The sequence below is a fragment of the Opisthocomus hoazin genome, chromosome 10, assembly GCF_030867145.1.
Source record: "Opisthocomus hoazin isolate bOpiHoa1 chromosome 10, bOpiHoa1.hap1, whole genome shotgun sequence".
NCBI lineage: Eukaryota > Metazoa > Chordata > Aves > Opisthocomiformes > Opisthocomidae > Opisthocomus > Opisthocomus hoazin.
The window spans coordinates 11,032,860-11,059,444 of record NC_134423.1 but is presented as its reverse complement, the minus strand read 5'-3'; the positions used below and the strand labels follow the sequence as shown (position 1 = coordinate 11,059,444).

The following is a 26,585-nucleotide window of genomic DNA, read 5'->3' as shown; positions in this document are numbered from 1 at the left end:
CTTCTTCACTCTGAGGGTGATGGAGCCCTGGCCCAGGGAGGCTGTGGAGTCTCCTTCTCTGGAGATATTCCAGACCCGCCTGGACACGGTCCTGTGCAGCCTGCTCTGGGTGACCCTGCTTGGGCAGGGGGTTGGCCTGGGTGACCCACAGAGGGCCCTGCCAACCCTGCCATGCTGGGACTCTGTGCAGACAGGGCTTTCCGTGCTGCGCTGCCCAAAACCTCCCACAGCACCTCAACCATCGCCCAAACTGGCGGCAAAGAGCAGCTCTGACTCCTCACCTCTTCTCAACCCCCCTCAGGTCCGGGGGCTTCCTCCCTCCCCGCCCCGCTCCGCCGTTGCGGGATCTTTGCGGCCCGCGGCTGCCCCTCGGCCCAGCCACCTTCCCGCCACCCGCGCGCCCCGCCCGCCACCCACTGCTACTCGGGAAAGCTCCGCGTGCGCCCGCGGCTCGAGCTCTGCCACCGCCCATTGGCCTGCCGCTCCGGCCAATGAGGCGGCGGGGCGGGGCGCGCGGCTCTCGCGAGAGCGGCGCGGGCCGGGGCGCGGGAGCCATGTTGCGGGCGGTCGCGGCGCAGCGGCTGAGGCGGGCGGTGAGTGCGGGCTGGGGGCGTGTGGGGGGGCTGCCGCCTGCCCTCCGCCCCGGGGCGCGGGGCCGAGCTCCGCCGTGGGCCCGCCCGGCAGCGCCGGCTGAGGGGGGCATCCGGGGGGCGAGGCGCTCCGCGGCTCTTCCGCACCGCGGCTGTGCGAAGTAAAGTTCTGAGGGGGTGGCGGGTGCTGAGGAAGCCCTGCCCAGTGCCAGCCGCAGGCGGGAGTGGAGGGTGGTTGTCCCGCCTGAAGAGCTAACAGTCCTGAGGGGAATCTGAAAGTGCTGGCAGCGCTGGCTCCCATCCACCCCCGTCCGGGCCCAGCCGAGGAGCAGCAGTGCTTCCCTTACAGCTGAGAGGGACTCCTGCAGTTTGCTGCTGCGAATTTTAACCACGAAAAGGCGTTAGAAAGACATCGGGGCTCGGGGAGGGGCGAATGCCGCGTTTCTCAGTCGCAGAACTCAGCTGTGCAGAGGTGTGATTGCTTTAACCGCCGCAATCTGTGGCCCGAGGCTAATGGGAGACACTTGTTGCTTTCCCGTATTGACCTTCATACAACTGAGCTGGGAGGGGTGCTGGGCTTTCGGAGGCCGTTTGCTGCCTGGTGTGTCACGGTCAGTGAGTTACCAAATTTAACGACTAGGTGAACTCAAGGTTAGCTGGAGTAGATGATTCATGAAATGTCCCTGAATATCTGTTTGATCTCTTAGCATGCACTAGGAGACACTCCCCACTGGAATTGTGTGTAAATAGCCCTTCTAAAAGAGCTTTAAATACCGAAAATTTCTTTTTGGGCTCCCCAAGGCTTTTACAGGTATTATGGTTCTGCATGGCTCTAAAACAGGAATTATGCATATATTAATCCATTTCAGGTACTAAAAGTGACTTGAAGAAGAGCAAAGATAGACCAGGACATACATGGTTTAGTTAATCTAAAAATGAGAACTGTTGTAATCATGGACAGCTTTTAGCTATTGTTAGGCTGTAGGCTTTCCAGAGCAAAGGTCTTGACAATCTCCAGAGCTCCTGGAACATATGGTACTGCTTTGTAAATAGTACTTTACTATGGTAATCTGCACAATTCAGCTTCACGTCCTGGAAACGTGAGGTCAGCTCCTTGTTTTTCAGCCACATGCATCTAAACCCATAAATCCCTAAAATAAAGCAAATAAAACATTGTGTGCGTCTTCAGTGTGTGGGTAACAATGTGGTCTGCGAGAGAAGCAAAGCAAACTCCAGCACTGCGAACCCTCAGGCAGTTCAAGAGTGAATAGAGTGTAGAGAAAAACAGGGTGGGAGTGACCTGTAAAGTGTGAGCAACAAGGAAAGGCTGGAGTTGTGTAACTTAAAGATGGGAGGACTGAGGAGGAATGAGACTGCAGGTACACAAAAAATTGGTGCAGAGATGGGAATAAGCCATTTCATCCGTCCATGGATGATAGTAATGGTTGGCTTAAATTGCAAGAAGGCTATTTAAGATAGCTACGAAGAGTGAAGATAGACACTAAGAAATCCTTCTAGCTGAAAGTATAGTAAGGTTTTGGAATAGGTTGCCTAGGAGTCTTCATCATTGGAACATACTTAACAGTAAACTGGACAGATGCGTTGGAAACGACACAGATATGGTTGCTTAGCATCTGATGGAGGGTCGCTTTCTATGAGCCCTTGAGGTCCCTTCCAAACCTGTAATGATATGAAATTGTGATCCTTGGGGTTGTCTTGCAGACTTTTAGTTACGGGGCATTTTGAGGTCACACATTCCTGCCTTTATAAAACAACAAACAGATAGTGTATTCGCTTAATATTCTCTGTTCTTTATCACTTTTATCAGATAAGCAAGCGTCTGCCTTTTAGCCTATTCACAGTGCTGGGTTTTTTTCTTTTTCTTCTTATGTGACATTACACAGCAGTTTGGGGCCAAGCTGATTGTAGGTGGATACAATACCAGTGCCTTTAATTTCGTATCCAGTTGTTACTCAACCCGTGTTGAAGTCAGAATTTGTCCTAAGGATATTCATAAAGGGCAAGCAGTGCTAGTCTTGACTGTTTCAAGTCAGAATTGAGTCTCTTGGTCTTCTACTTCCACGCTCCCTCAAAAACACCCTAGCGACAGAGTGAGAGAGTGAAGGACATTGTGGCGCTCTGTTTCTAAAGAATACTATTTTGCTTTGGGTAATATTTCAGGGTTCTGCTGTTGTTTTAAAGCTCCAGATAGAGAAAAAAAAAAAAAAAAAGAAAAAAAAAAGGTGCATTTGTTTCTGCAGTATGTTTATGGGGTGGCAAGAAATGCTTCAGAGTTGGCTTAAAATAAAAGGCGTGTTCTCAGGAAGCTGTTGTGGATCTTCAGGTGAAAGTGGTCTTAACTGACAGGTTTTCTGTCTCACTTTCTAGTGTAGTATTTTGCCATATAATAGCTTTTGAATAAAGTGAATGCCATTGCTTAATTTTTAGTGGTGCTTAGCAGGTACTCTTATTTTGTTTTTACAGTGTTTGGGGGGGGACACCCAGTTTTCACAGCTGTTGCATCTTTGAGTTCTTGTTGATTTGCTCAGAGCTTTCAATTTCCTGGTGTTTCTGAAAACAGTGGATTTTATTTCAGTCATATACATCTCATGATGTTCTTTTTAGCCTGAGATAATTAAGATGAAGAAGTTTTATGACCTGAAACACACCTTACTTGGAAAGCACTGGGCTACATTTGTAGTCTTAGGGAATATTTTATTTATATCCTTCCATTGACATTGATAAGCTCAGACTATAAACTTTTAAAATGTGTTCATTTGTCTGGAGTTCACTTTCAGTAGTGTTGTCTGTTTTACTGCTTTGATTTTTGTTAATGGTTTGCATGGGATATATCTGGAAAAGTTTATTTTGTATTCCGTCATTCTATTGCTACTTCAATTCCTTTGTAATGTTAAGTCTTTATTGTGATTCCTATATGAATCCTTTTTGTGTTTAATTCTTTCGCTGTTCTTTGCTGCAGTTATAGCTCCTTTTCTGTTCAGGTGCTTTTAGTGTTGTTCTTCTAGTTAGTGTTTCCTCGAGTTAAATAGCTGTTGCTTAGACCTCTTCTGTAGCCAGAGCGGTACAGAGGTTGTAGGAGAAGTATAAGCCTTATTGCTAGAGCTTCCTTCTCTCCCTGAGCTTCCCAAATATTTTTTATTTTTTCTTTTTTTTTTTTTTTTAAGTTTTTCAGCTACAAGACTGTCTGTTAATAGAATTAGGCATTGTTCTGTTGTATAGGAATGTAGCCGTTATGTTTAGTAGTATGCCATTTCCTAGTTCCTGGCGGCAGTTTTGGGGAATTTTGCCCAGTGGTAATGGGTTTCTATGAGATACATAATTCCTACTAAGCAATTTTAAAATTTTAATTTCTGGCCAGTTGGATTTTACAGCTAAGCAAATCAGCTCTAGAGATACCTTTGTTTATCCAGTAGTTAGGTGCTTTTGCCCTGTGAATTTCTATTTTGGTTTAGTTTCTGAAGCTTCCAGTGGTTCCTCTGAAGAGGCTGGGCATGCTGAAAGACCCATATATGTTCAGTTTGCATTGGTGTTGCTGTGAAGAGCAGATCACCTGCGCAAATTGAACGAGCACTTTGGATGTGTGGGGTATTGGCCTCGGGTGTGGGTTTGTCTGTGCATGTTTACTGGGCATGTCCAAATGTCTAACGTTTGGCTGGCACAGTAGCAGTGAGTGGTCTCAGTTATTTTGTCTGAAGTCTAGACATTCAGGTACTATGCTTAAATTTTTCACATTCTGCTTGGAAAACATTGCTGGGTTTCTCAGATGGGGAGCAAGAAGATGCTTTGGGGAAACTTGAGATGATAGATTCAGTGAATCCTTTCGTACTTTGCAAGTGACCTAATTGATGTGTACCAGCTTTTAGATATCTAGAAGTCAGAGGCTTCATAAATGTTTATTTTAGTATAAACTGAATCAATGTCTGGAGTTTCCACCAGAGAGGAAAGGTAGATGTTTCTGCTGTAGAGGGAGCATAGGTTCTTAGCTTGTATCTAAACCTAGGTGAAATAAATTTCCCGTTCTACTGGTTGCTGGCCGATGTGTTCGTAATCTACGGGTGTGCTTGAGAAGCTACTCGATTGCCCATGTTTGTAGGATGTTTAACTGTAATTGATTCCTTTGGATAACCTGATTTTCCAGAGCTTGGTTTTCGCTGGGAGCCTTCTGTGGCATGAGCGCCGAGTGCTGTTCCCTCTCAAGGCATGGTTTTTCAATAGTTTGGTTGTACTGCGTGTTCTGGTGCTTTTTATCATTGCTACAAGGTGGTAGGTTTATACTCAACCTTCCCATTTTATCCGGGCTTGAAACTAGACATCCTGCCCAAATACAGGTGGAGAAATTATGTTGGTGAAAAAACGGGCCTGTGCCCACACATGTGCAGCTGGACAAGTTACTCTGTCAAATTAACTGCCTGTCCTCTTCATTGACTCATTGCAGATTCTCAGTTTTCAGGATCATATGTGACTGTATGAATTACCCTCTGGTTTTACTGCAGAATCTCTATTATAACAAATGAAAGTCAGTTTGCCTTTGTTTTGGTTTTATTAAAAAAAAAATTATGTGTGTTAGTATATTAAAATTCAGGCTCATGTGGGAATCTTATTTGTTATCAAGGATTTTTACCCAAGATCTAGAATGTGTCTTTTAATTTATTTTAAATCTGGTCTTTGTGTTCAGAAGTGACACTCATGTAGGCAGAAAGTGACCTTCAGGTGTGCAATTCCCACAAATATAAAATGTGGGATTATCAGTTTAGAAATAATACCTAGTTAATGTTGTAATACCCAGTCTGCTCAAGCAACATCCACTGCCCTTATTCCTTTTGGCTAAAAAAAACCCATCTCAGTTTATTGCCGAATTGTCTGACAGAATGACATACGGCTCTTCTGATGGTGCAGTACTTACTTAGGAAAAGATCATAGTATAGTCAGAATTAAGTACCTGTTTAAAATGCATGCTTCTTAGAGCCACGCCAGGCTCTTATTAAAGAAATCTGTAAAGGGTCTGCGGCTCCTTTTGGAAATTTGAAAACTTCGAAATCTGTCAGAGCACAGTCCACTTCACCCTGCGACCTGGCTATAAATCATTGGAAAAGCGGGCTTTTTGCCACGAAAGCATGGATTTATTCTTCAAATGGTGACTAAAATCTCATAACTTTTGTTGCAAATGATGTATGAAACATAATCAAAAATATGGTGCCTGATCTATATCAGCAATAAATATTTTGTTACTGGCAATAAGCTTCAAATGATCTTAGAATCTTTAATCATAACAAGTAACCTTAAGCATAAAAGATGAAATGCAGAGCACTTTTACAAGAATCCTTATTGTTTTAATCAAAATGACAAATTACGGTCCTGATTCTGCAAAAACTAATCTTTGTATTTATATTTTTACACTGTGATTAGCTTCAGTTAAATCCTTGGGATTTGCTTTCTGTGCGTGGAGTTTAACACATTGGTAGGCTTCGTGCGGTTGAAGTCCATATCCAAATTTTAGCCTCTCAGATTTTCTGAACTATTCTTTTTCTCTCTCTAGTTTAAGTGGTGTGTAGGTAGGTGCCTGTTCGGCATGAGGGGAGATGGGGTCAGAACGTGTGTTTCAAAAACTAGTGTTTGGCTGTGCAGTCTTTAGCATTGTGTTAGTATTTATGCCTTGGTCATAATAATGAACATATTTTGTGTTACGTGTGTTCCGTATTACATTGATCATAACTCAGGTCTTGATTTAGGCTTTATGTAGGATAAACAAAGACTTGAAGGATAATATTCCTGTTCCCACCCCAAACCCTTTCCCTACCCTAGTATTAATCTTGGAGGAATAATGCTTTTTCAGGTTCACCTGAAAATTAGAGAGGAAGGTCTTAGAGCTTAAAATATTTTGGTTTGGTTTCATGGCAATTCCTTGTCCTTTTATTTTCTTTTCTTTTTTTCTTTAAATTTTTGCTTTAGAAGTTAATGTCTGTGTGTGGATGGTGAATTGGTCAAAATTATTATTTAAGGACCATTAAATTGTGGTGGTAGACTAAGTGGTGAAATGTTTTAGAGGAAAATAAAAAAAACTGAACTTGATGCTGCTCGACAGTTCTATTAGTGTGTTTTCAGGCTGTGACCCCTTGCTGCCTGACTGTCATCCTGCCACTGCGTCCAACTTTGCCCTTATACATAACTAATTAAAAAAGTGAGTGCTGTAGCTAGATTTTGGCTAAAACCTGTGGTTAAAAAAACAAACAAAAGGCACCAATAAACCAACAAATATTTATTTGCAACCCTTGATTTTCTTGTGTCTTAGTTTTGCTGGTCGAATCTTCACGTTTTAAGGTACTTAGCTGAGGTTGAATGTAAAGTATTAAAACGTTGTTCTTAATATTGTTCAGTATTTTCCTGTGGAGGTTTTAATTTAAACATGGCATATTATAGATATGCTGAAGTCAAGCAAGTTCATACCTTTTTTTTTTTAAAACACCTTATGTATTCTGCCTATTTAATAAAACTTATCTAGATTTAGCCTAATTTGTTTGACAGCAGTGTTTTACAGTTTGTATAATTGATAACTTTCTGTTAAGCATTGGATGCTCTTAGGAGCATTTTTTGCTTAAATGCAAAGTATCAGACTCGTCACTTTCTCTCTCTCTCTCTTGCTTTAAAGGCATCGCTGCTCCAGAGGTTTCAGAGTACATTAGTCATAGCAGAACACAACAATGAGACTCTTACACCCATTACACTGAACACTATCACTGCGGCAAAGCGTCTTGGAGGTGAAGTTTCTTGTTTAGTAGCTGGTACCAGCTGTGACAAGGTAGGAAATGCTGTTTTTGTACGAATGAAATGATGAACGCAGTGAAACACTGCTTGGTAGCGTTTTGCTCAGCCTGAAAAATAATCTGTAGTGAGGAGGAAGTGTGCCTGGAATTGCTAACCTGCCGGAAACATCCTGCACTTGAAGTGCTTCTCTTCTGAAGTGAAAATATGGGTATAGATTTAATTCACAAGAGAGAATATCAATATCAGTTGTTATAAGCTTAAGCAAGCAAGTTTTTATAGGGCTGAAGGGCAGTTAACTTTTAAAACAATATTTCCCTGTAAACGTTGAAAGACATGCATTAAAGTGCTAAGAACTTGGAAAGGAACTTGCACTGTTCACATGGAAACGAGCAGGAATGAAGCAGCACAGTGACAAATAGGGCTTCTGAGCATCTTGCTTTTACTGGTCAACTACTAGTAGCGTAGCGAGAGCGTGTTTGCAACCTGAAATTCTGAAATTAGTGCTTCTTGACTTTATCATTTAGCTCATGTCTAAGAAAAGTTTCTTGTATGTTAGCTGTTTTATTGTTAATTGAACTTTTATGTGCAAAATGTAGAGACAATATAGTTTGTACAGTAGTGGTATTTTTATTCCAGCATGGTGTACTCTTTTGGGAACAGTAAAAGTACAAATAATTATGCCTAATATTTTTCATACTAGGTTGTTGTTTATGGATTGTTATTCTGAAAGCGATACATTGTATCTCATGCAGGAGGCATGCTCATGGCAGCAAAGTCACAAATGGGCTGTGGCTATTCTGAACTGAGACCTGGGTGGTCGAGGTGGAGACCTGGAAGCAAATGTTTACCTAGATCAAGAAAAGTAAAAAAAAAAAAAAAAAAAAAGTTTTGCCTGATATGTCTGTCTTTAAGTTTCGTTATTCAAGTGTAGTAGAAAAATGATTGCGAATGGTTTGTTTGTTTGTTTAATACTAAGTATAAGGTGTCTGTTTGGCAATGTATGTCATGCTGGGGAAAAAGTACTTCGCAAAAAATGAAGGTTTGGGGTTTTTTTAAGTTTCTCTGTAAGAATCTGCATTGATAGGACAAAAGAGTGAGTTTGCATATCTGTTTGAACAGATATTCTGTAGCAGCCATTATGGAATTTTCTTTTATTTCCTATTGTTAATTTTTGAGGGTAAACTGATACTCAGCAAACTCAGTAAAACTCCGCTAGTTCTGGGACGATGCATGTGGTCTCCAGACACTGCTGTCAGTCCTCTTCTCTCTGATCTGCAGCAACCCTTTTATCACTTAAACTTCAATTCTGTGAATTTGAAGGGAAAAAAATGCATAAATACGGAATTGAAAATACACTTAAGTAGGCAAAGTGTCAGCTGCAGACAAAGGATTGCTCCTAAAATTTGGACAAAGATTGCAACATTGCTGTATGTTTGTATTTGCATTGTATGCTTGTGCAGTAGATATCAGCTGATTTAAAAGAAAGTAGGATTGGTTTCTTTATGATTATATCAGAATATTGAGCGATAATCCCCAGGTGTGATTGTGATTGGCTGTTGTAATAAATCATGAGATCATTGTGTAACCCTGCATACTGGAGGCAAGCTTTCCTATGTTTGGCTTGCTCTGTAGTTTTCTTATTCACAAAATTAATTTTTGTTATCCCATAAAGTACTATGCTTTGAGTCAGAAGAGCTGCATTTTGTTTATCAGGTTCATTCTCATTTGGAAATTCACATACTTTTGTGTTACAGTTTTAACTAATCCGTAGGCTGTGAGTTCTTTGGGGCAAGGACTCTCATTTGTTTGTGGTGCCTGTTGTAATACAAACTAAGAATAATTCATTTGTAATCATAGGTGGCAGAAGAAGTCAGCAAAGTGCAGGGTGTTGCAAAAGTTCTAGTGGCTCAGCACGATGTATACAAGGGGTTTCTGGCAGGTGAGAGTTATTCTTACCTATTGACAAAAGAAGTGGTATTTTTATTTGCGATTCAAAATAAGATAGCTGTGAATTTTGAGCAATATATTTTTATCCTCAGAGGAACTGACTCCCTTGATTTTGGAAACTCATAAAAAATTTAATTACACCCACATTTGCGCTGGAGCATCTGCCTTTGGGAAGGTGAGTAGATCAAAGTGCGTCAAAAACTTCTGGTAGAAAAGAGACAGAGACACTGTTGTTTGTAAGAGTGTGAATGAAATGCCTGAGAGAGATCAGCCACGGACAGTTGTGAGTTTTAAAAAAATGTTACAGTAGTTTGCTGAAGAGGTCGTTAGTTAGAAACACCAGTTCACGTCTTGAGTTTTATTATGGTCTGACTTGGACAAAGGAACAGTGTGGAAGAAATATTTGGTAGTAACCAGCTAGTTCTATGTACACAAGGCAAAATGTACAGTGACACAAACTAGATTAGGTGATCTGAAAGCATTATGAAAGTTGTAAGAAGTATAGTAAATGGAGATGAAAAGTGTGTGATTTGCATGTTGCAGTGAAAGCGTGCATGCTGACTGGAAGCAAATATTTTTTGGAGGGAGGATATGGCATCTGTGGTGCAAGTCATGTAAATTGAAATGTCTGTGAATATATATAAATAACACAGATACAAGTCGTAGCCAAGATGTTTTTTAATGAAAATGCAGATTTTCAAAACTTCTTTTTTAAGGATTGTGTTCTTAAGTACACGAGAGCCTCAGTACTAACAGTCCTGTCAATGTTGTGGTGCAGCTAAATTAGAGAAAAAGGATACCTCAGAAATGTTGCCAATGTGGGATGAATAATGACATCAGCCTTCCATCTGACTACTTTCACTTCCAATCAATATCAATCTGCGTACTTGTAATTTTGCTGAGAGATAGCTTTACATACCTTAAGTCTTAGGGTTTTTTATTTTTTCTTTTTATTTTTGATCTGCAGTGTCTTAGTAATGGTTAATAGCTTTTGCTTTAAAGCTTACGCTTCCATTTTTGAGTGCTTCATGTGAGTAGAGATTTCAGAAATGGGCCCTTTGTGTCGTACCAGATCAGGAGGGGGACAAAGCAAGCAAAGCTCTTGCTGTCATTACTTTCTTCATGATTTATTTTGCTCTTTTTATTCTCCTTCCCATTAGGGAAGGACCTAGAGGTGCTAAGTAGTTTTTTAGAGTCAGGAGAAGAAGTATTTTAATACTAATTTTTAAAGTAATATTTTTTTTTTTTGCTTTTGGGGGCAGAGTGCAGCGTTTTTTTTGATACTGTCTCTGTTAACTTGCTTCCAAATTTATTTTTTTTTTTGTATTTGAAGTGCTAAGAGCTCAGCAATCCATAATTGTCAAATTTCTGAGTAGATGGCATCTATATTCAGTTTTAAACTATTGAAAAAATAAGCCTCCTAATTTAAGATATTGAATTAAGGGTTTACTTATGGTAAGTCTCATAAAATGTCTAATGTTATTACAATAATGGGATTTTATTTGGCTGCTAAAACTACATGAGTAGCCCTACAAAAATCTTACAAATGTATGTGCCTTTTTACTTACAGACAGCACTATGTGAAGTTAAAATCAGGACAGCAGGCGTTCTTTTACTGACCACTTGCATTTTACTTAACGTTTACTTTGATAACTTTTCATCTTCAACTTCTAGAATCTTATTCCCAGAGTGGCTGGCAAACTTGATGTTGCCCCTGTTTCTGACATTATTGAAATTCAGTCACCAGACACTTTTGTGAGAACTATGTATGCAGGTGGGTAGTCACAAAAGGTGTGTGGTATTTGTGCAATAAAGGACCCAATACTGATAACTGTTCTACATAATCCTGTTGCTAGAACCTTGGAATATGACAGGAATTTTCACTTTACAGTCTGAATTGCTGTGGTTCGTAAAAACGAAACCTGGGGATGCACGTGGTGCTCCATGTGTGAGAAAGCAAGTAATCCCAACAACTTTGGTACTATCAGTTAGAAACCAGGTCTGTCCCTTCAATTAGTAGAATTTGTTAATCTTCTTTATGCACGCTGCATTTCTTTGTTAATGTACTTCTGATCAGATTTTGTGAAACGTAAGATATTAAGTTAATTGTCTAGCTTTATTTAATATGCCTAGCATTAGTCCTGATTTAAGATACCACAGGGTTATTTTTCCTAATTACAAAGACATTGAACTAATTATTTGTAATATTTAATTGACTTAATTTGCAATTCTTTTTTCAGTCATGTTTCTGTCATGCTTGTCTGACTTTTAAATGTAGATATGAGGTCGTTAGCTTGTGTTTCTGAATTTTACTGTACGAGCTTGTGCCACGTGTACCAATGTGATACTACATTTTGAGTTACATTACCAGCAAGTTGTTTTCTTTTGCACTTTAAAGTTCTTCCCCAGTAATTCACAGTTTGAAGATTACTTTGTTTATGAATAGCTAGTGTTGCGGCATTTTTCTCTTTTCATGGTCCCTGCAGCCTCCAGTGTGAAGTAAATACCTTATGTTATATATTACCGAGAAAAACACAATCCCAAAGATACTTGCAGCAGGCCTAGTTGTCTGCTGTTCTGATGTAAGTCCCGTGCAACGGGATACAAGATCTACTTTGAGTTATAGGCATGCTTTATGTTTAAGAATGACACTTTCAATGTTGGGGTTTTTTTTCCCCCCTTCTAAATTTTAGAAGTTCATTCATAAGAGATTATTTGAATGCAATGTTAAATCCTCTTTAAAAATAGAGGATTTGTTATCATACTTCAGAAGCATAGACCTAAAAAGTGAATTAAAATATTTGTAATCTACATTTATTAAGGGCCTAGACTTCAAGTTTTAGTCATCTAAAACTGCAATTTTGGGAAGTGATTTTCTGAGTGTTGCCTATTCTAGTTAAACCACTGATGTGTTTCTGATATTAATTTTATTTGTTTGTTAACAAGCATAGTATGTCTAATAACTTCTTTAAAATATATAATGGGACCCTTCTTTTTTAGGAAATATTGTTTGCACTGTGCAATGTGATGAAGCAATTAAAGTATTTACTGTACGGGGAACTTCTTTTGAGGCTGCGCCAACAAGCGGTGGTAGTGCCAGTTTAGAAAAGTGTGAGTATCTGTTCTGGTATTCTGTCATTTCGTGTAATAGAGTTAGTTTTACTCGCTGCATGGTGATGTTTTGCAGAAGTATTTGTCAAAGCAAACTGATTGGCATAATCTTAGCTTTATGCTGTTAGTGCAGGTGCTTGCACTTTTTCATGCTGTCTGGTAAGGGAAGATAGGGATTATGTGCTCACTTTTTCTTTGGCCAGAAATGGAGATTATCTGTGCTGAAATCTGTGCCTGTTTCACTCGCTGCTTAAGCCTCTGCTACCGCAATCTTGAAACTTTTCCTTATTTAAAGTTACAACTGTTTGAATAGCCAGATTGGTTTCAAAGCAAGATTGAGCAAAAATAAAAGTGGCTGACTGCCCGCAGTTGTGGTTTAATCGGTCACATTTCAGTTGAGATAGGTCGTTACAGCGTCTAGCTAGATTAGTAGCGGTTCAAATTGATTTGAGAACATGCAGTTGTTTTAGATCAGTTTTAGCTAAATCAGTTTAAATCAGTTTGAATTATTATTTTAATGAAGCCAGCGTAGCTTTGATAATAGAGAAATCTGGTCACAGAATCACAGAGTAGTTGAGGTTGGAAGGGACCTCTCGAGATCATCTAGTCCAGTCCCCCTGGAGCAGGTTGCCTGGGACTGTGTCCAGTTGCCCGGACTATGTCCAATCAGGCTTTGAGTATCTCCGCAGATGGAAACTCCACAACCACTCTGGGCAACCTGCTCCAGTGTGTTTTGCTTTGGGCCTTTTTGTGGCTGTGCTGTAAATCCATCAGAGGCAACCGTCAGTAAGATGCTCTGTGTGTTTGTGTCCATCCGTGTCCCAGTCCTCATATTTTTCTGGGTGTCCTAGTACCTGCTCCTGAACGATCCTGTATTTCCTAACGTCTGTGGATGTTAGAAAACAAATGCTACTTGATGCTGAAGATTAGTGTATTGTATTTTCATTGCACTACTTATTTGGGTTGTTTACTTGTCATATTAAGAACTACACTTACTATGCTGGGTTGATATCAATGTATTACTTACACAACAGACCTGAATTTTAGTACACCTTGTACTATAGGTTACTTAAACACAATTAAGGAGAGCAATTACTCATAGTAGTTAAAAAGCTTGTGGTAGAATTGGTTTTAGGAGAAACTTTTGCATTAGGTTTAAACTCGAATTCAACAGGTTGAAAATACATGCTTTATCCTTTTTCCTTGCGGATGTTTTTTGTCATCTGGTGACTGCAGTAACCCCTCCACCACCTGTTGGTCTGTCTGAGTGGATTGAGCAGACGTTGACAAAAAGTGATCGACCAGAGCTTACGAGTGCAAAAGTGGTTGTATCAGGTGGTAAGTAGATATGTCTGTAGCAGAATACTATAGTGTGATGCATTAAAAAGCCCCACACTGTGATGTAATTCTGAAATATGGGATAGGGGCCAACGGGAATGCACCCAACATGATGTTTCGTGAAGAGGCAAAACACAAGTTTAACATATGCTAGTAGGCTTTTCGAGGACATTGCCATATTTGGCAGTATGAAGTGTTTTTAGATTCAAATCTGTCATGTTTAAAATTATTGCTAATTGCTGCAGGCAGTCTAAATGTGATTATGTAAAGGCTTTAGTGATTTTAAAAATCGTTATGTTTATATTCTGCTTTTCAGGTATAAAGCGATGGACTGTGATTTTTACTGTGTGCCTATGGCTAAATAATTATTGCTTAGTTATCCCACTACAGAGTTTTGTACCTAAAGCCAGCAGAGGGAGCACAAATTAGTAAAAAAATCCCTTTTGCCTGACTTCAGAGAATGATCTTGATACTGCTGTATGCAGGAAGTAAACTAGACAGTGGTGTTGGTTTATACATATGAAGTAATAATATTAATCACAAAGACAAAAGCTAAATCTCCAAATGTTAAATACTATTTAGTAATATATCCAAAAATACCCTGTGCAAGCATATATGTGTGCTTTTGCAAATGCAAATACTCATACAGATAGTTTATGTGGACAATAAAAAAAAAAACTTACAGCATATTATGTTGTTCTTTCTTCATCTTTTTTTGTTCTTAACTTTTAAGGGAGAGGCTTGAAGAGCGGTGAAAATTTTAAGCTGTTATATGATCTTGCGGATCAGTTGCATGCTGCAGGTAAACTTGTTTTCCTCCTTTTTATTTTAACCCTGTTTATTATATTTAGAAAGGTCACACTAAAAACAATGTTCATCTTAAGCCTTTTATTTTCATGTTTCCATCAAGTAAATTCTTAAAATCCTGTTAGCTTAGTCCTAGATAGAGTTTTGTCTTGTCCTTGTGGTCAGCTGTGCATTTAAGTGCCTGTGTGTGAAGCAAAAAAACTGAACTGTAATTTTCCTTCTGCTCCTCACATCTCCAGAACACAAACTCACAAACAAAAAGTTAAGTTGTATAAATTAAAGAATGGTCTTGGCTCACTTTGAAGAGCTGATACTTTCTTCATACATCCTTTACTACTCCGTTACAGAATCCCTTTCACAGTTCTTGTAGTTTGAGTGGCTCTGTCTTTTTGCCATGCTTTTGTATTAACAGGAGAAAACTGATAATGTTCAGTGTTTCAGTAAAATATTTTAAGTAAAGTTTGGGGGAGGAGCAGGAACTGTTTGCATTAACATTTTAATTACGTTAGTTTTAGGTTTCACGTGTAATAATACATTTATAATTTTACATGAATGGCTTTATTTTTAAACTGGTGGCTTCACTAGCTAACTGTCCATGTGGCATCTTCAAGTTTACTTTGATGTTTTTGTTTACTGTGCCTGACTTTTGAGCTCCGCAGCAGTAGAAGATGGCACATATGTTCTATTCGAACTTGGAGGGACATTATGGGAAGGCATTTATGGGAAAATCCTCTTTCAACAAAGCATCAAGGGAAAATAATGGAAATATGCCAGACTGAAATCCTTGGTTTTAAATATACGGCTCTTTGGTGCTGGGAGTAAGGATTTCCTGTTGCTTATGAAGTGCATTAGCACTTAGTATTTGGAAGTTTCAGCCAGTGGTATAGAGAGGGATTACTATAAGAGCTCTTAAGAGGGAAGTTTCTAAATACATGCCCTTAGAGTGTGGGACTCTTCAGTAAAATACATGTGTTTTTATGGTGATATAAGTTTGGCTCGCTAATATTTAAAAAAAAAACACTGGAAATATTTTCTTTCAACTAGTTGGAGCTTCCCGTGCAGCTGTCGATGCTGGCTTCGTTCCTAATGACATGCAAGTTGGACAGACGGGCAAAATAGTAGCACCAGTAAGTATGGAAATATCTTTCATAAAAGAGCTCTGATGTTTTCTAGCATGCATTTTCCTTCAAAGCAAATGCATAGAAATGAGCCGAGTCTGAATACTGAGCCTAACAGGAAAAATCTTAGTGTGCCCGTTGTGATACTGTCACCTGACCATGCATTTGTAAAACTACAGCAGCAAGCTGTGTTGGAAATCTCTACTTTGGGTCAGTCGGAAGTGTTCTGCAGACAGTTTTGTCAGAGGTTTTGCATGCTGAATTTTTTCATAGTTGCCTGTGCAGAACGTTTTTTAGTTTTACAACAGCCATCACTGATATGCTAAAAGATGTCACTGCCAACATAAACTTGAAATTCTATTGATATGTGGCTTGATCTCTGGGAATTGTGGTTTTTGGTTTATTTTACAAGTGTGGTTTTTTTAAGTTTTGGTAACTGTAACTGGATTTATTGCATTACATACTAAGCAAAACTTTTGTAAGAGATGAAAGTGCAAGAAACTGAAGAGATGAATAATCTACAGATTGGCTGCTGTAGAGTGAAATACCAGCAAGGGCATGAGTGGCTAATGAGTGGCTTAATGTTTGGAAATAACCTGCTGCATGTCTCTTCTGCTGTGCATCCTGATACCCCAGGGGACTGTTTCCTGTCCCTGTGTCTTTCTGGGTCTAGGGAGGGCCTTTCTGTCATGTAGAAGTCTGAGGCTACTTTCATTGTTCCTTATGACCTGGGGAAAGTAGGTGGACAGATAAAGCACACTTGAGCATTTGTAAATCAGAAAGTACAAGTGTAGCTCATCTCAGTGTGGGGTAGAATGTGCGGGAGCATGTACTGAGATGTGGTGATGGTGGACACGCGTAAGGAATCGTGACTACGAGCATGGGCAGGTGTGGCAGTGTGTCAGGTGTATGCTCTGAGCTACCTAATCAAGTAAACGTTTAGCCTTCTGGTGAGCAGTTCTCTTTGAGTGTGTATGGCAACAGAAGGCACCAGAGAGCAGCTTTTTACTTGTTAATGGTTTAATGAGACTAGAAAGGGAAAGGGAGCTGGAACATAGTAGAAACTTGTCATATTTCAACTGCTGCGTTTACCGAATCACAATAATTTAAATAATACTACAAAGCTGTACGTGTCCAAAGCCTTGGTAGGATTTTAAATGTTCTGCCTTTGTACCATTAAGAGCTGCAAATTCAAGAACTTCAGACCCTGACCGTTATTTTCCCAGTAATACATCCAGCAGAATAGAACAGTACTTGAAGATATCGAAGACAGGAACTTGTGGTTCCTGGAGTCTGTTGTCAGTTGTGCGTGCTGGGTTTTCTTGATGCTTTGTGCTTCTGAGTTCTTCTGTTGTGAAATGTGGATAGGGATGTTTGCAGCTTTTATTTTTTTAAGTACTCATGAGAGGCCTGATGCTGATAGCCCTGGAGGGTTAAGTGGAGCTGTTTCTATCTAGGCACACTAATGTTTAACCTGTAAATCTATGTGATAACCGACTGCTACAAAAAACAGCATCTGAGAAATAGACCTATTGACTTCAAGGTCTGTCTGGTTGCATGTTGTGGCCTTCCAAAATCTTGACAGCAGTGATATTAACCCCTGCTATGCAAGGAAATTGTGAGGCTTTACAGATTATAAATGCAACCCTAACTCTCATTTCTGGTGATGTCTTTCTTTTGTGCACAGTATGCAATTGTGGGGGTTTTTTGTTGTGGTTTGGTTTGGGTTTTTGTTTTTTTTTGACATAGTGCAGGACAGCTGTAGTCCCCAGCGTAATACTTCCCCTTTGCTAAGGGAACATTTGTGTTTATATAATGTACTTTCTCTTGATCACACAGTAGGCACAAGGTCCAACGTATTGTAGCTATAGATCTCAGCAAGCTAATCAACACTAATACAGTAAGTGCAACTGCAACATAGGTGGGGAAATTGCAGGTTCGAAAGAAGGCAGAGTTGGTTGTCAGATGGAGGCAGACTGTAGCTGGTTGTCATGTACCCAAATCTTTGAAAACCAGGGAGTAAGCGGGGTGTTGTTTAACTGTATTTTGAAAGGGCATGCAACGAGACCAACCATCCTTAGTTCTTCACTACCCAAGTACCCATTCATGAGGTGGAAAATGCTAATTTGAAGCCAGCTCGACTCTGGTTTGTGTGTCTCAAGGCTCAAGAATGAATATTCTTTCCAGAGCCAAGGGCGTATAAACCAATATGTTGAAACAAAAAAGGCTAGTTTTTGATGAAGATACAGTGCTGTAAGCCACAGATGGCTCATAGCAACATATGAAAGTCATAAGAACGCACAGCCACATCATAGGATCATATTAATGTCATCATGTCATCTTCTAGAGGATTGTTAAAGTAGCCATTAGTCAGTCGGGACTGACTATTGTGTCAATAAATGATCCTAACTGGCATAATTGCTTGGTGCTACATCTTTTTGTCAGCAGGTTGATGCATTTCTCTCTCATCTTCCTTCTTAATAAATATGTGTTGAGTTATGCAGAGTACTGAAAATTGTATGCCACGTCTTTCAAATTGTTTACATATTTCTTCTGGATCTTAAAATACATGGAGAGATAGTAGACAGTGGCTTAGAAATATATAAGATATGTTAATTGTAATGAAAGTGCAAGTTGAATTGATACTAAGCCCTCAGAGCTGCTGACTAGAGGAATTAATGTGCTGGTTAGGTGTCTTAAATATGAGGCAGTTTAAAGCTGTGAATTCTTAACTTCATGTTCCCAGTTCTACTTCACTGTCTTTTTGGTGCTTTAGCTAGAAACTTATTCTGTGCAGTGGAAGACAGAGTTCAGTTAATGAAGGAGTAGAACTGAACATTCTTGATCAGATCAGTATTATACTGGCTCTTTTAATGATCCTCTGGAAGATGACTGCTTTCTCTTCCTATGAGGTTTGCTTGATATCACCAGTCCAGGGAGAGCTCATGAGGTTATCCGGAAAATGGCAAAGCAGCTTTGTGCATTGGTTAGTTACATTAGCTGAGACCTGAGGTTTGCGTTTAGTTTTGAACTCTGATTGACATGGTGCATGCTCTCCTGGGCGTGTGGGTTTTAAGCAGGAGAAGCTTGGATACAGGAAACTGCTGGAGTTTGAGACATACTTGCTCTCCTGTGCAGCTGTTAGTTTCTGATGGGAAAGTATCTTAGCATGCGCTCTTACTCTGCTATTAATAGACTCTTGTCCAGTCTCAGTGGAGGATTGGAATGCATTGTTTTTAAAGGACTCTGAAATTGGGTCATTTTTTGAGACTGTAGAGGGAGAAGTGTTAGTTACAAGATCAGGAAGAGGGGGGAGGTGCTTCTGCTGCTGCTTTTTGTGTTGTGGTTGAATGCTGAGGGGTGTTCTGTGCTGGTCATTGGATAAGAAGGTGATAATCTAAAAGATCTCCTTATTTCTTCTCTGTGCCTTTGTGAATTTGTTGAAGGAAGGGTAATTTTGGTTGTTGGTCCTTCTATAATTCTGTGACTGGCCTCTTTTTTTGAGTGCAGCCCAGACAGTGCATCACAGGACATGAGAACCTCACAGCCACAGCAGCTTTCCCGAAATGCTGATGCATTAATACATGAACAAGCTGCCGGTCAAGGAGCAATTGTATTTCATTTCGCTTGAGTAATGAAAGAATGCAGTTAGTTAAGGAGTACAAATTTCGCCTTCTTTCTGTTTGATGATTAGTTCTATGCAGCACATCTGCACTTCCAAAATAGCTGTGGATCTCTGAACTTCAGGCTTTTGTTCATGTTGGAATTTATGCATTTTGGTTTTTTTGACTGGATATTTGGTAATTTTTCTTTAGTATAATTGAATTCCAGTTGTTAAAATGTTTAGTGTGTTATTTTCATTTCTGTGAGTATCTTTGGCTGTTGATTTCAGGTGATTGTAGCTCCTGGTTGAACACTCTGTCTTATGAAAGCGAAGACTGATTTGTATTATTTGATGAGATGGAAGGAAGGAAGGACATTTTTAGGCATAAGTGAATCTATTAAAATATAAAATGTTACCTTCCTAATTAAAAAAGTAATTTAGTATATGCAATGTCTGTAATCAGTGACAATAGTTTTAGGAGCTTATCTTTTGAAATTAGAAGGCAGTTGTTTTCCCCTATTTCTTATATGCAGGTGTTCTGCAGAAAAATGAAATTCAGTTCTTAGGGTAAGCACTGTATGTAGTTTCTTTTTAAGAAAAAAGCTCTCGTAAGAAGGTTCAAATTAGTTTTGTAAAAAATATCCTTCCCACGAGTGCCTACTGTTAAGTACTACTTAGTATTAGTTACATATATCCACTTAGAAAATACTGAATTCCCTGCACAAATCAAGCCTCCCACCACCACCCCAGACCAACTGCTATTTTAGATAAGAAATTCCAAATAGTCAGGGGCATTAGTTTTCACAGTAAAAATCTTCCCAGATCTTTCGGTCTTGTTCACAAAACCAAAGAAACAAAGAAACAAAAGGAGAGAGGAGAAGAAAGAAGGTAAATATTTTTTTCAGTTATTTAGAACTTTAATGAAGGGAACAAGAATGCCTCATTAGTTCAGTATTCGCTTTCTTTACCTTAGGTATAGTTAGCAACATTTCTGACATACAAAGTAGTATGCAATCCTTCTCATGAACTTGCGTAATTTGTCTAATATTATACAAAAAAGCTTGTGACTTGTGAGAAAAAGAAAGCAATTGTTCTAAGCCTTAAGTAGCTTCTGTTAGTTTCTGAACTGTGACCTTGGCAGTATGCGAGGAAGGGGCATACAGGGGATGATGGAATGCCTACCAATAGATGTCTAGTGCCATTTTAGCCATCTGGGGTCTGAAAAGTACATTCATCGGGCTGGTAGTTCCTGTGTGGAAACTAGAGACTGCCTGCTGGAGCAGCATCCGTGATTCAGGTGGGAAACCCTACGCTGTCTACAGTGCCACTAGGCACCTTTGTTTGGTTACCCAAATTGTTCCCATGGTCTCCCAAGTTTTCCCTTGTGTCCTATTCTAATTATATTCCCCTGTAGCTTTTGAAGGGAGATAGGATTGTACTATCTTGCTCTCAACACTTTCCCCAAGAAAACAAACAAAACCTCAGTGGCACTGTGGGTTGTTTTTTTTTCAGAAAGCATGTGTCATTTTAGGCTGTTTATTTTGTTATCCTTGGACTTTGTGAAGGATGTGCTGCTGCCTGAAAGGCATCCTTCTGTAGTTTAAGCTCTTCAGAGTTTAAATGTTCACTTCATTCTTTTTTAATTTATTTTGTTTTCCACTTTTGAAATCTGTGTTCTTTCAGGTCCAGTTCTATAACTGCTTTAGCTTTCATTATTGGTTTTCCTAGCTGGCAATAGGGAAGTCGTGGCCAGACCAGTATTTCACAATTGTATGGCTCAAGATGTCCATCCAGGGTTAGCCGTCGGTGGACCACAGCCAGAAAGCCTCAGCTTCACCACCTCAGACTTTATTGTGAGATTTCCTGCTTGAGGAGGGTGCAGTACAGAGGGTACCTCAGCAGGCAAAGCGCAGCCAGGCAGAACTGCTTTTTTTCAGGTGTTCAGTTACTGCTGTCTTGTTACTTTCAACACTGGCCACGAAATACTAAGAGGCGACGGAAAACTCAGGAACGCAGAAGTTAGGAAATGTATGATGTAGTAATAATTGACACTGGGTTAGATGGTTGTGCTAGAAACGTGATGCGATTGCAGAGAAGGCAGATGCATTTGGATATTGCACGTGCAGAGAAACCTCAGGTGGGAAGGCAGGTGGGAATTCAGTGTAGTTCTGATATGATCACCGGGAGTAAACTTGCTGACCTGCTTAGCTTCAGTGCTTATGCTTCTGTTTCATACCAGAGGGTCTCTCTGGGTGTAATGGCTTGCAGGAACTGCAAAAGGGAGGCAGATTTACAACTGTTAGGAACTGACAATAATAACGAGGGAAAAAGAGGTGCATCACAGAGGGGCAGCTTCAGTGGAGATGCTGGAGAGTGAGATGTGGGTTCAGTTCAAAGGCACCAAAGCAGTCGAAAAAGAGGAATAATGTTCGGTGTTATATTAGGTAGAAAATGCAGGAGCGGGGTGAAATTAGAAGCAGGAAAAGGAAAGCTGAATAGTAAGGAAGCATTTCCTGGCAGAGAGATACATGAAGGTGCAGAATGGTCTTCTGCTGAGCAGTGGAAGCTGTTGTTCCGCTTCTTTCACAATAGGATGGGATGCTTTCTGAGCTTGTATTTGACTAGACAGTCGCTTTCACTGCAGTGAGTGGCTTTTCAGCAGTTGGTAGTCATCTTCTTGCTTTGGGAGCAGCAGGAAGCGAGAAAGACAATATCAAATTACGTACATTATTACCGTGTTTTGTATTTGTGTTGGGTGGCAAAGCAATCAAATACTTCACCTAGCCTGGTTTGTTCTCTCTAAAATGTGTGAGTGAACCATGGTTTCATTGTGTAGTAAGTGGATACTAACTCTCCTTCGGCGTTACTTCCCATCCCTTTCTTAGGGATCATTTGCTTGCTGAGGGTAGCGTATCTGTTAAGTTTTGTTTCCCTTCACTCTCATGTGGGGAAGTGTAGGGAAAGCAAAACAAAGTATTGTTTATTCCAGTGTTTCTGTTGCGTTTTGTTCTCTAGCTTTTACCTAAAATTACTAACAACAGAATGGACTCATTAATTCTGTTAGCTTCATGAGAAGTGTCGCTCCTGTCACCTGGATTGTACTCACTTAAAAAATGTTCTACTCCTTGCAGACTAATGATGAGATCTTCATTACTTCCTAATTTGTTACATATGCAAGAGAATATGGAGATACTAAATTGTCTGTATTCAAACACATGGTACATAATTTCTCCTACCTTCAACTAGCTTCTTTGTAGGAATGCGTTACTGCTACATGACGTTTGTGGGTTTTATTAACAGACTAGCAGGTGCCCTTTTTGTTGTATAAAGGGTTGAGGCTGTTGGGTAGCTAGCAGATGGGAATAGCGTTGGGAAAACTGACCATGCTTGGGAAATTGTTTTTGGAATATCTCCTCTGATAATTCACTACCGTTGAAAAGTAGCTTTATAGTGGCAAACTTTAGAGAGCTGTTTGTATGCAGCTGGGACAGAATTTACAGACTACCTTTCTCTGACTTGCTAAAAAGCTAAGGATTGACAGCCCCTTTCATCCTGCATTATCCAGTGTAGCTTTTAACTCCAAGAAAACTATGTTCACAAATTGATGCTCTGCTCCTTTGGGGTTGGTGCAGAAACATTAAATTGTACTAAAATATTCATATGTGAGTGCATTTAGCTGAAAGCAATTGATGTGCTTTTCCCTAGAGAGAGAGAAAAAATTGCTGTATGGCCCTGCACTCCAGCAGACACCCTAACCACGCTTAAGAGTAATTACACAGCTTGGCTGATCAAAGGTTCTTAAAGTGAAAAAGAAACTGTAGTTGGGATATAGTTTAGTAATTTGTGCTTCTTGAATGGAACATATTCAGCTGCCTCAAAGTAGTACGTACCAGATAATTGTCTGGTACACAGCGTAATGTATAAGAACTAGTGTCAAGCCAGAAAATATTTTATTGGGTTAATAGCTTGTAATTGGAAGGAATCTCTTTTCAATCTTTGCAATTTTCATCACAAAGATTTCTTTCTAATTTCATTGTCCTTTCACTCTTGCAAAGAAAATAAAATATCTGAGCTGCCTTTAAAAAGAGTACGTGTGCCAATGGGGTTTATTAAACTAGCCTGTTTAAAAGCATGCCACTGGTAGGATGATAAATTGGTATACGCTGAAGGTTTTCAGCGTAATTCAAAAATTGGCATAAAAATCAATAGTAGCTGACGGCATGCTTGCAAAGTAACTACCTCATCTTGTGTTGCACTTGGGGACGCACAGCAGTCTCTTACAGCAGCATTCAGAGTCACTGCAAGTTGCAACCAAAAACCGTTCTTGTGGTTCTCTTAAGCCAATGTACCTGAACTGCCCCAGGGCAGCCGAAGGCATTTTAAAATAATCTCGTAAGTAAAAATGAAGTAATATTATATGCCACAAGTTATTCTGTAAATAATTGGAAGAACCAATATGCACAGGAAAATAAATGCATTGCTGTGTTGGTAATTATAATCATCCACATACAGCACTCTTGTGATGTTTATCCAAGCAGCCTGTAACTGGCTATGTGGATTCGGGAGTTCGTCGTGCAGAGTCGTGCACGTGAAGTCTCACGGACTTGCTGTAGAGGCTGATATGTAAGTTGGGTATATTTAAAGCAGAGATAAGAGTTTAGGGGATGGCTAAAGGGGATTTTTTTTTTTGATGATTAGCATACAGTGGCTCTCCCTACAAGACATACTATGGTCATGTTTGTCAAAAAGACAATATGAGGCTGGATTAATACCTTAAATAGCAAATGAGAAGTTGAATTCTTGGTTTGGAATCTTGCCTTTAAATAGCATAAATTTGGATTTGGAGTTTTGTTTTTAGGGTTGTTGTGATGCAAACGTGTGCTTACAAGCTTGGAGGTCTCTGTCAGGGTCCTGGCTTGCACTGGAGACTTGTGGGATACTGTGTGGCAGGACAAATTAGAACACCCTTGGCCTTTGTGCCGGTTTGCTGGCAGAATCAGCTTTGGCTGCTGCTGTCGCCCGTGTGAGAAGCCTAATGGTCGTGTTAGGTGTTCATGCTCCCACCTTGACATGTTCCCATTACTGACGTACAAGGCCTTTTCTGCAATAGCACAGTGTTAATTTAGATGCTTCGTGATTGTGCCTCCCTGCCCCCTGCTTCCTGTGCTCTTAGGCTGTTTGGTCCATTCCACGTCCTGTGCTGCATGTTTCTTCCATTGTGCTCTTTCTTACAGTCAGCTCTCTCCTCTGGTGTCCCTGCTCCTGTGCTGATGTCTGCTGTCCACTTCATTAAAAATTAAGATTTGTAGCATAGCTGTGACATGCGTACAGTAATTATTTGCTGTGTGAAATTAAGTTACTGTGAGGCAAGACAATTGTCTAATCCAATGCCATGCCCTCAGACCACCAAAACTTTCCCTTTCTGTGATGTTAATTGCTGTTGGGACTTCATCTTGTGTCAGACAGCGCAGTGGTGCCCTTAGTGCCGAATCTGTGTGCTGTTTTGTTAGGTTCTCATGTGGCACGGTGGTGGCAGCAGCCCTGCAGTGAACACTTGCCTGTGCGCAAGCACCAGGGAGCTGATAAATGCCAGTCTGCGTCCTGGACTTCGACGTGAGTGCCTGTAATGGTGGGCTGTGGAGCAGTCACCTGACAGTAGCAATTAGAGCAGCTTCCAGGGATCCAAAAAACAGGAACTTGGAATTGGTGTAAAGCCATCTTTGTTGGCACCTGAGAAGTGTGGTCCAGGCTCTGGTTCATGCCGGTTTGTGCCTTGGCATGGGTTCGATGCTCTGAGGAACTGAGATCTCCTTCCAGACCTTCCTGTGCTCTCTGCTGCGATGGCAGGTGTTTCGCATAACGCGACGGGAAGCGACGCAGCTCCATGGTACTGATCTGCTTTCTGTTTCCCTCCCTCACTTACTTGCTGGTCCCTGGGGCTACAGTCCTGACTTGGGACTTTGAACGCTGACACAGTAGAAATGATAGGACTCAGCAAAAGGCATGGTAGAAATTAATGATTTCAGGGAAGACATCAAAACAAGGGGATTACCTTGAAAATAACATAGAGATCCTAATTTCTGAGTCTTTATGGCCTCTCTGGACGACCAGTTGAATTCTCGCCGTGGAGAGCGCAGAACAGTCCTGAGTATCATTCAGACCTTGTGGGTCCTTTGTTTCCCTCATACTAGATTGTAAAATAGATATAAACTAAGATTTAAGCAGCCAAATCTATTCTAAAGTATGGAACTGATAAAGGAGCATGCTGTCCTGTGCATTCTTTGTATGACAACATGACTGAGGGGACGTGGCGGAAGTGCCGGGGCCTATCGCATGGACTGGCTATCTTAGCTAGAGAGCCAACAGCACGTAGCCTAGAAGGCCATGGCTGAGATGCATGATAAAGGCTTTTTAGACAAGCCTGGTGATTTATAAAAGTCCTTTTACTGAAACATCCTTGTCTTTCCTAGATATTTTAATAGAATATATACATAGGCATCTGGCTCCCGGCTAGCTGGACTCTTTCCAAAGACTGAACTTCACGATGTTAAACAGACTGATAAGAATCTGGTAGTCTAGATGACTGGCACTTAATGAAATGTTCTAAAAAAAAATCAAATTATAGTAATGTGTTTTTCAAAAGAGCTTATATTAAAGATGATATGATGCTAGAATAATTTCTCCTGTAACATCTGTTCTTTTATTTGGTATAATTAAAATACCGCATGCTTACCGTGAGTTCTTATAGGGACATATTATATTACATTGCAGCTGTGGTTAAAATGGATTGACCTCCAGTAGTAATGTACTCGGTAAAAAGCTATCGAGGCTAAGAAATTTCTGAGTGTCTTCAACAGCTGTGTGTTTTTGTGGAAATACATAGACTAGATTTTGTGTTTCAATTTCAAAGCAAGCCTTTTTAATAGGAAATACTTTGTTCCTGCTCTGTTCTCCCTCCTCTTCAGTTTTTACAGGAGATGGCTTTTTAGAAAAGTGTAGAAAAGCTTAATAAATTTTATTTATCTATTCCTATTTAAAACCCAATATAGTAGGTGAAATCTATAGCTGTAGAAACATCAGAAAGCAATTTAATTGATACAATGACTATCAGGCCTGTATGGAAAGAGCAGTCTGCGCGGTCTCTGTATGTGAACACCTTCATGTGCCAGCCTCTTCTGTGGCTTGGTGCCTGTTGCACAGCTGTGCTTTGTTCTGCCATGTTAAAAGTCACTGTCCTGTAATGCACATCTTCAGCTGCACAGGGATAAGGTTTTTTGACACACTTAC

The 26,585-nt window shown here is 40.1% G+C and overlaps 1 protein-coding gene across 1 annotated transcript in view; it reads left to right on the top strand.

Annotated features, from left to right (window-relative positions):
* The first annotated feature begins 517 nt into the window (after positions 1-517).
* ETFA (electron transfer flavoprotein subunit alpha) overlaps positions 518-26,585 on the top strand; it is a 31,705-nt gene continuing 5,637 nt past the window's right edge. The window contains exons 1-9 of the mRNA XM_075431256.1: positions 518-593; positions 7,258-7,407; positions 9,231-9,312; positions 9,413-9,495; positions 10,995-11,094; positions 12,321-12,431; positions 13,668-13,769; positions 14,503-14,571; positions 15,621-15,703. Coding sequence (XP_075287371.1) covers positions 555-593; positions 7,258-7,407; positions 9,231-9,312; positions 9,413-9,495; positions 10,995-11,094; positions 12,321-12,431; positions 13,668-13,769; positions 14,503-14,571; positions 15,621-15,703 — 819 coding nt within the window. The 5' untranslated portion in view covers positions 518-554. The remainder of the gene's footprint in view (positions 594-7,257; positions 7,408-9,230; positions 9,313-9,412; positions 9,496-10,994; positions 11,095-12,320; positions 12,432-13,667; positions 13,770-14,502; positions 14,572-15,620; positions 15,704-26,585) is intronic.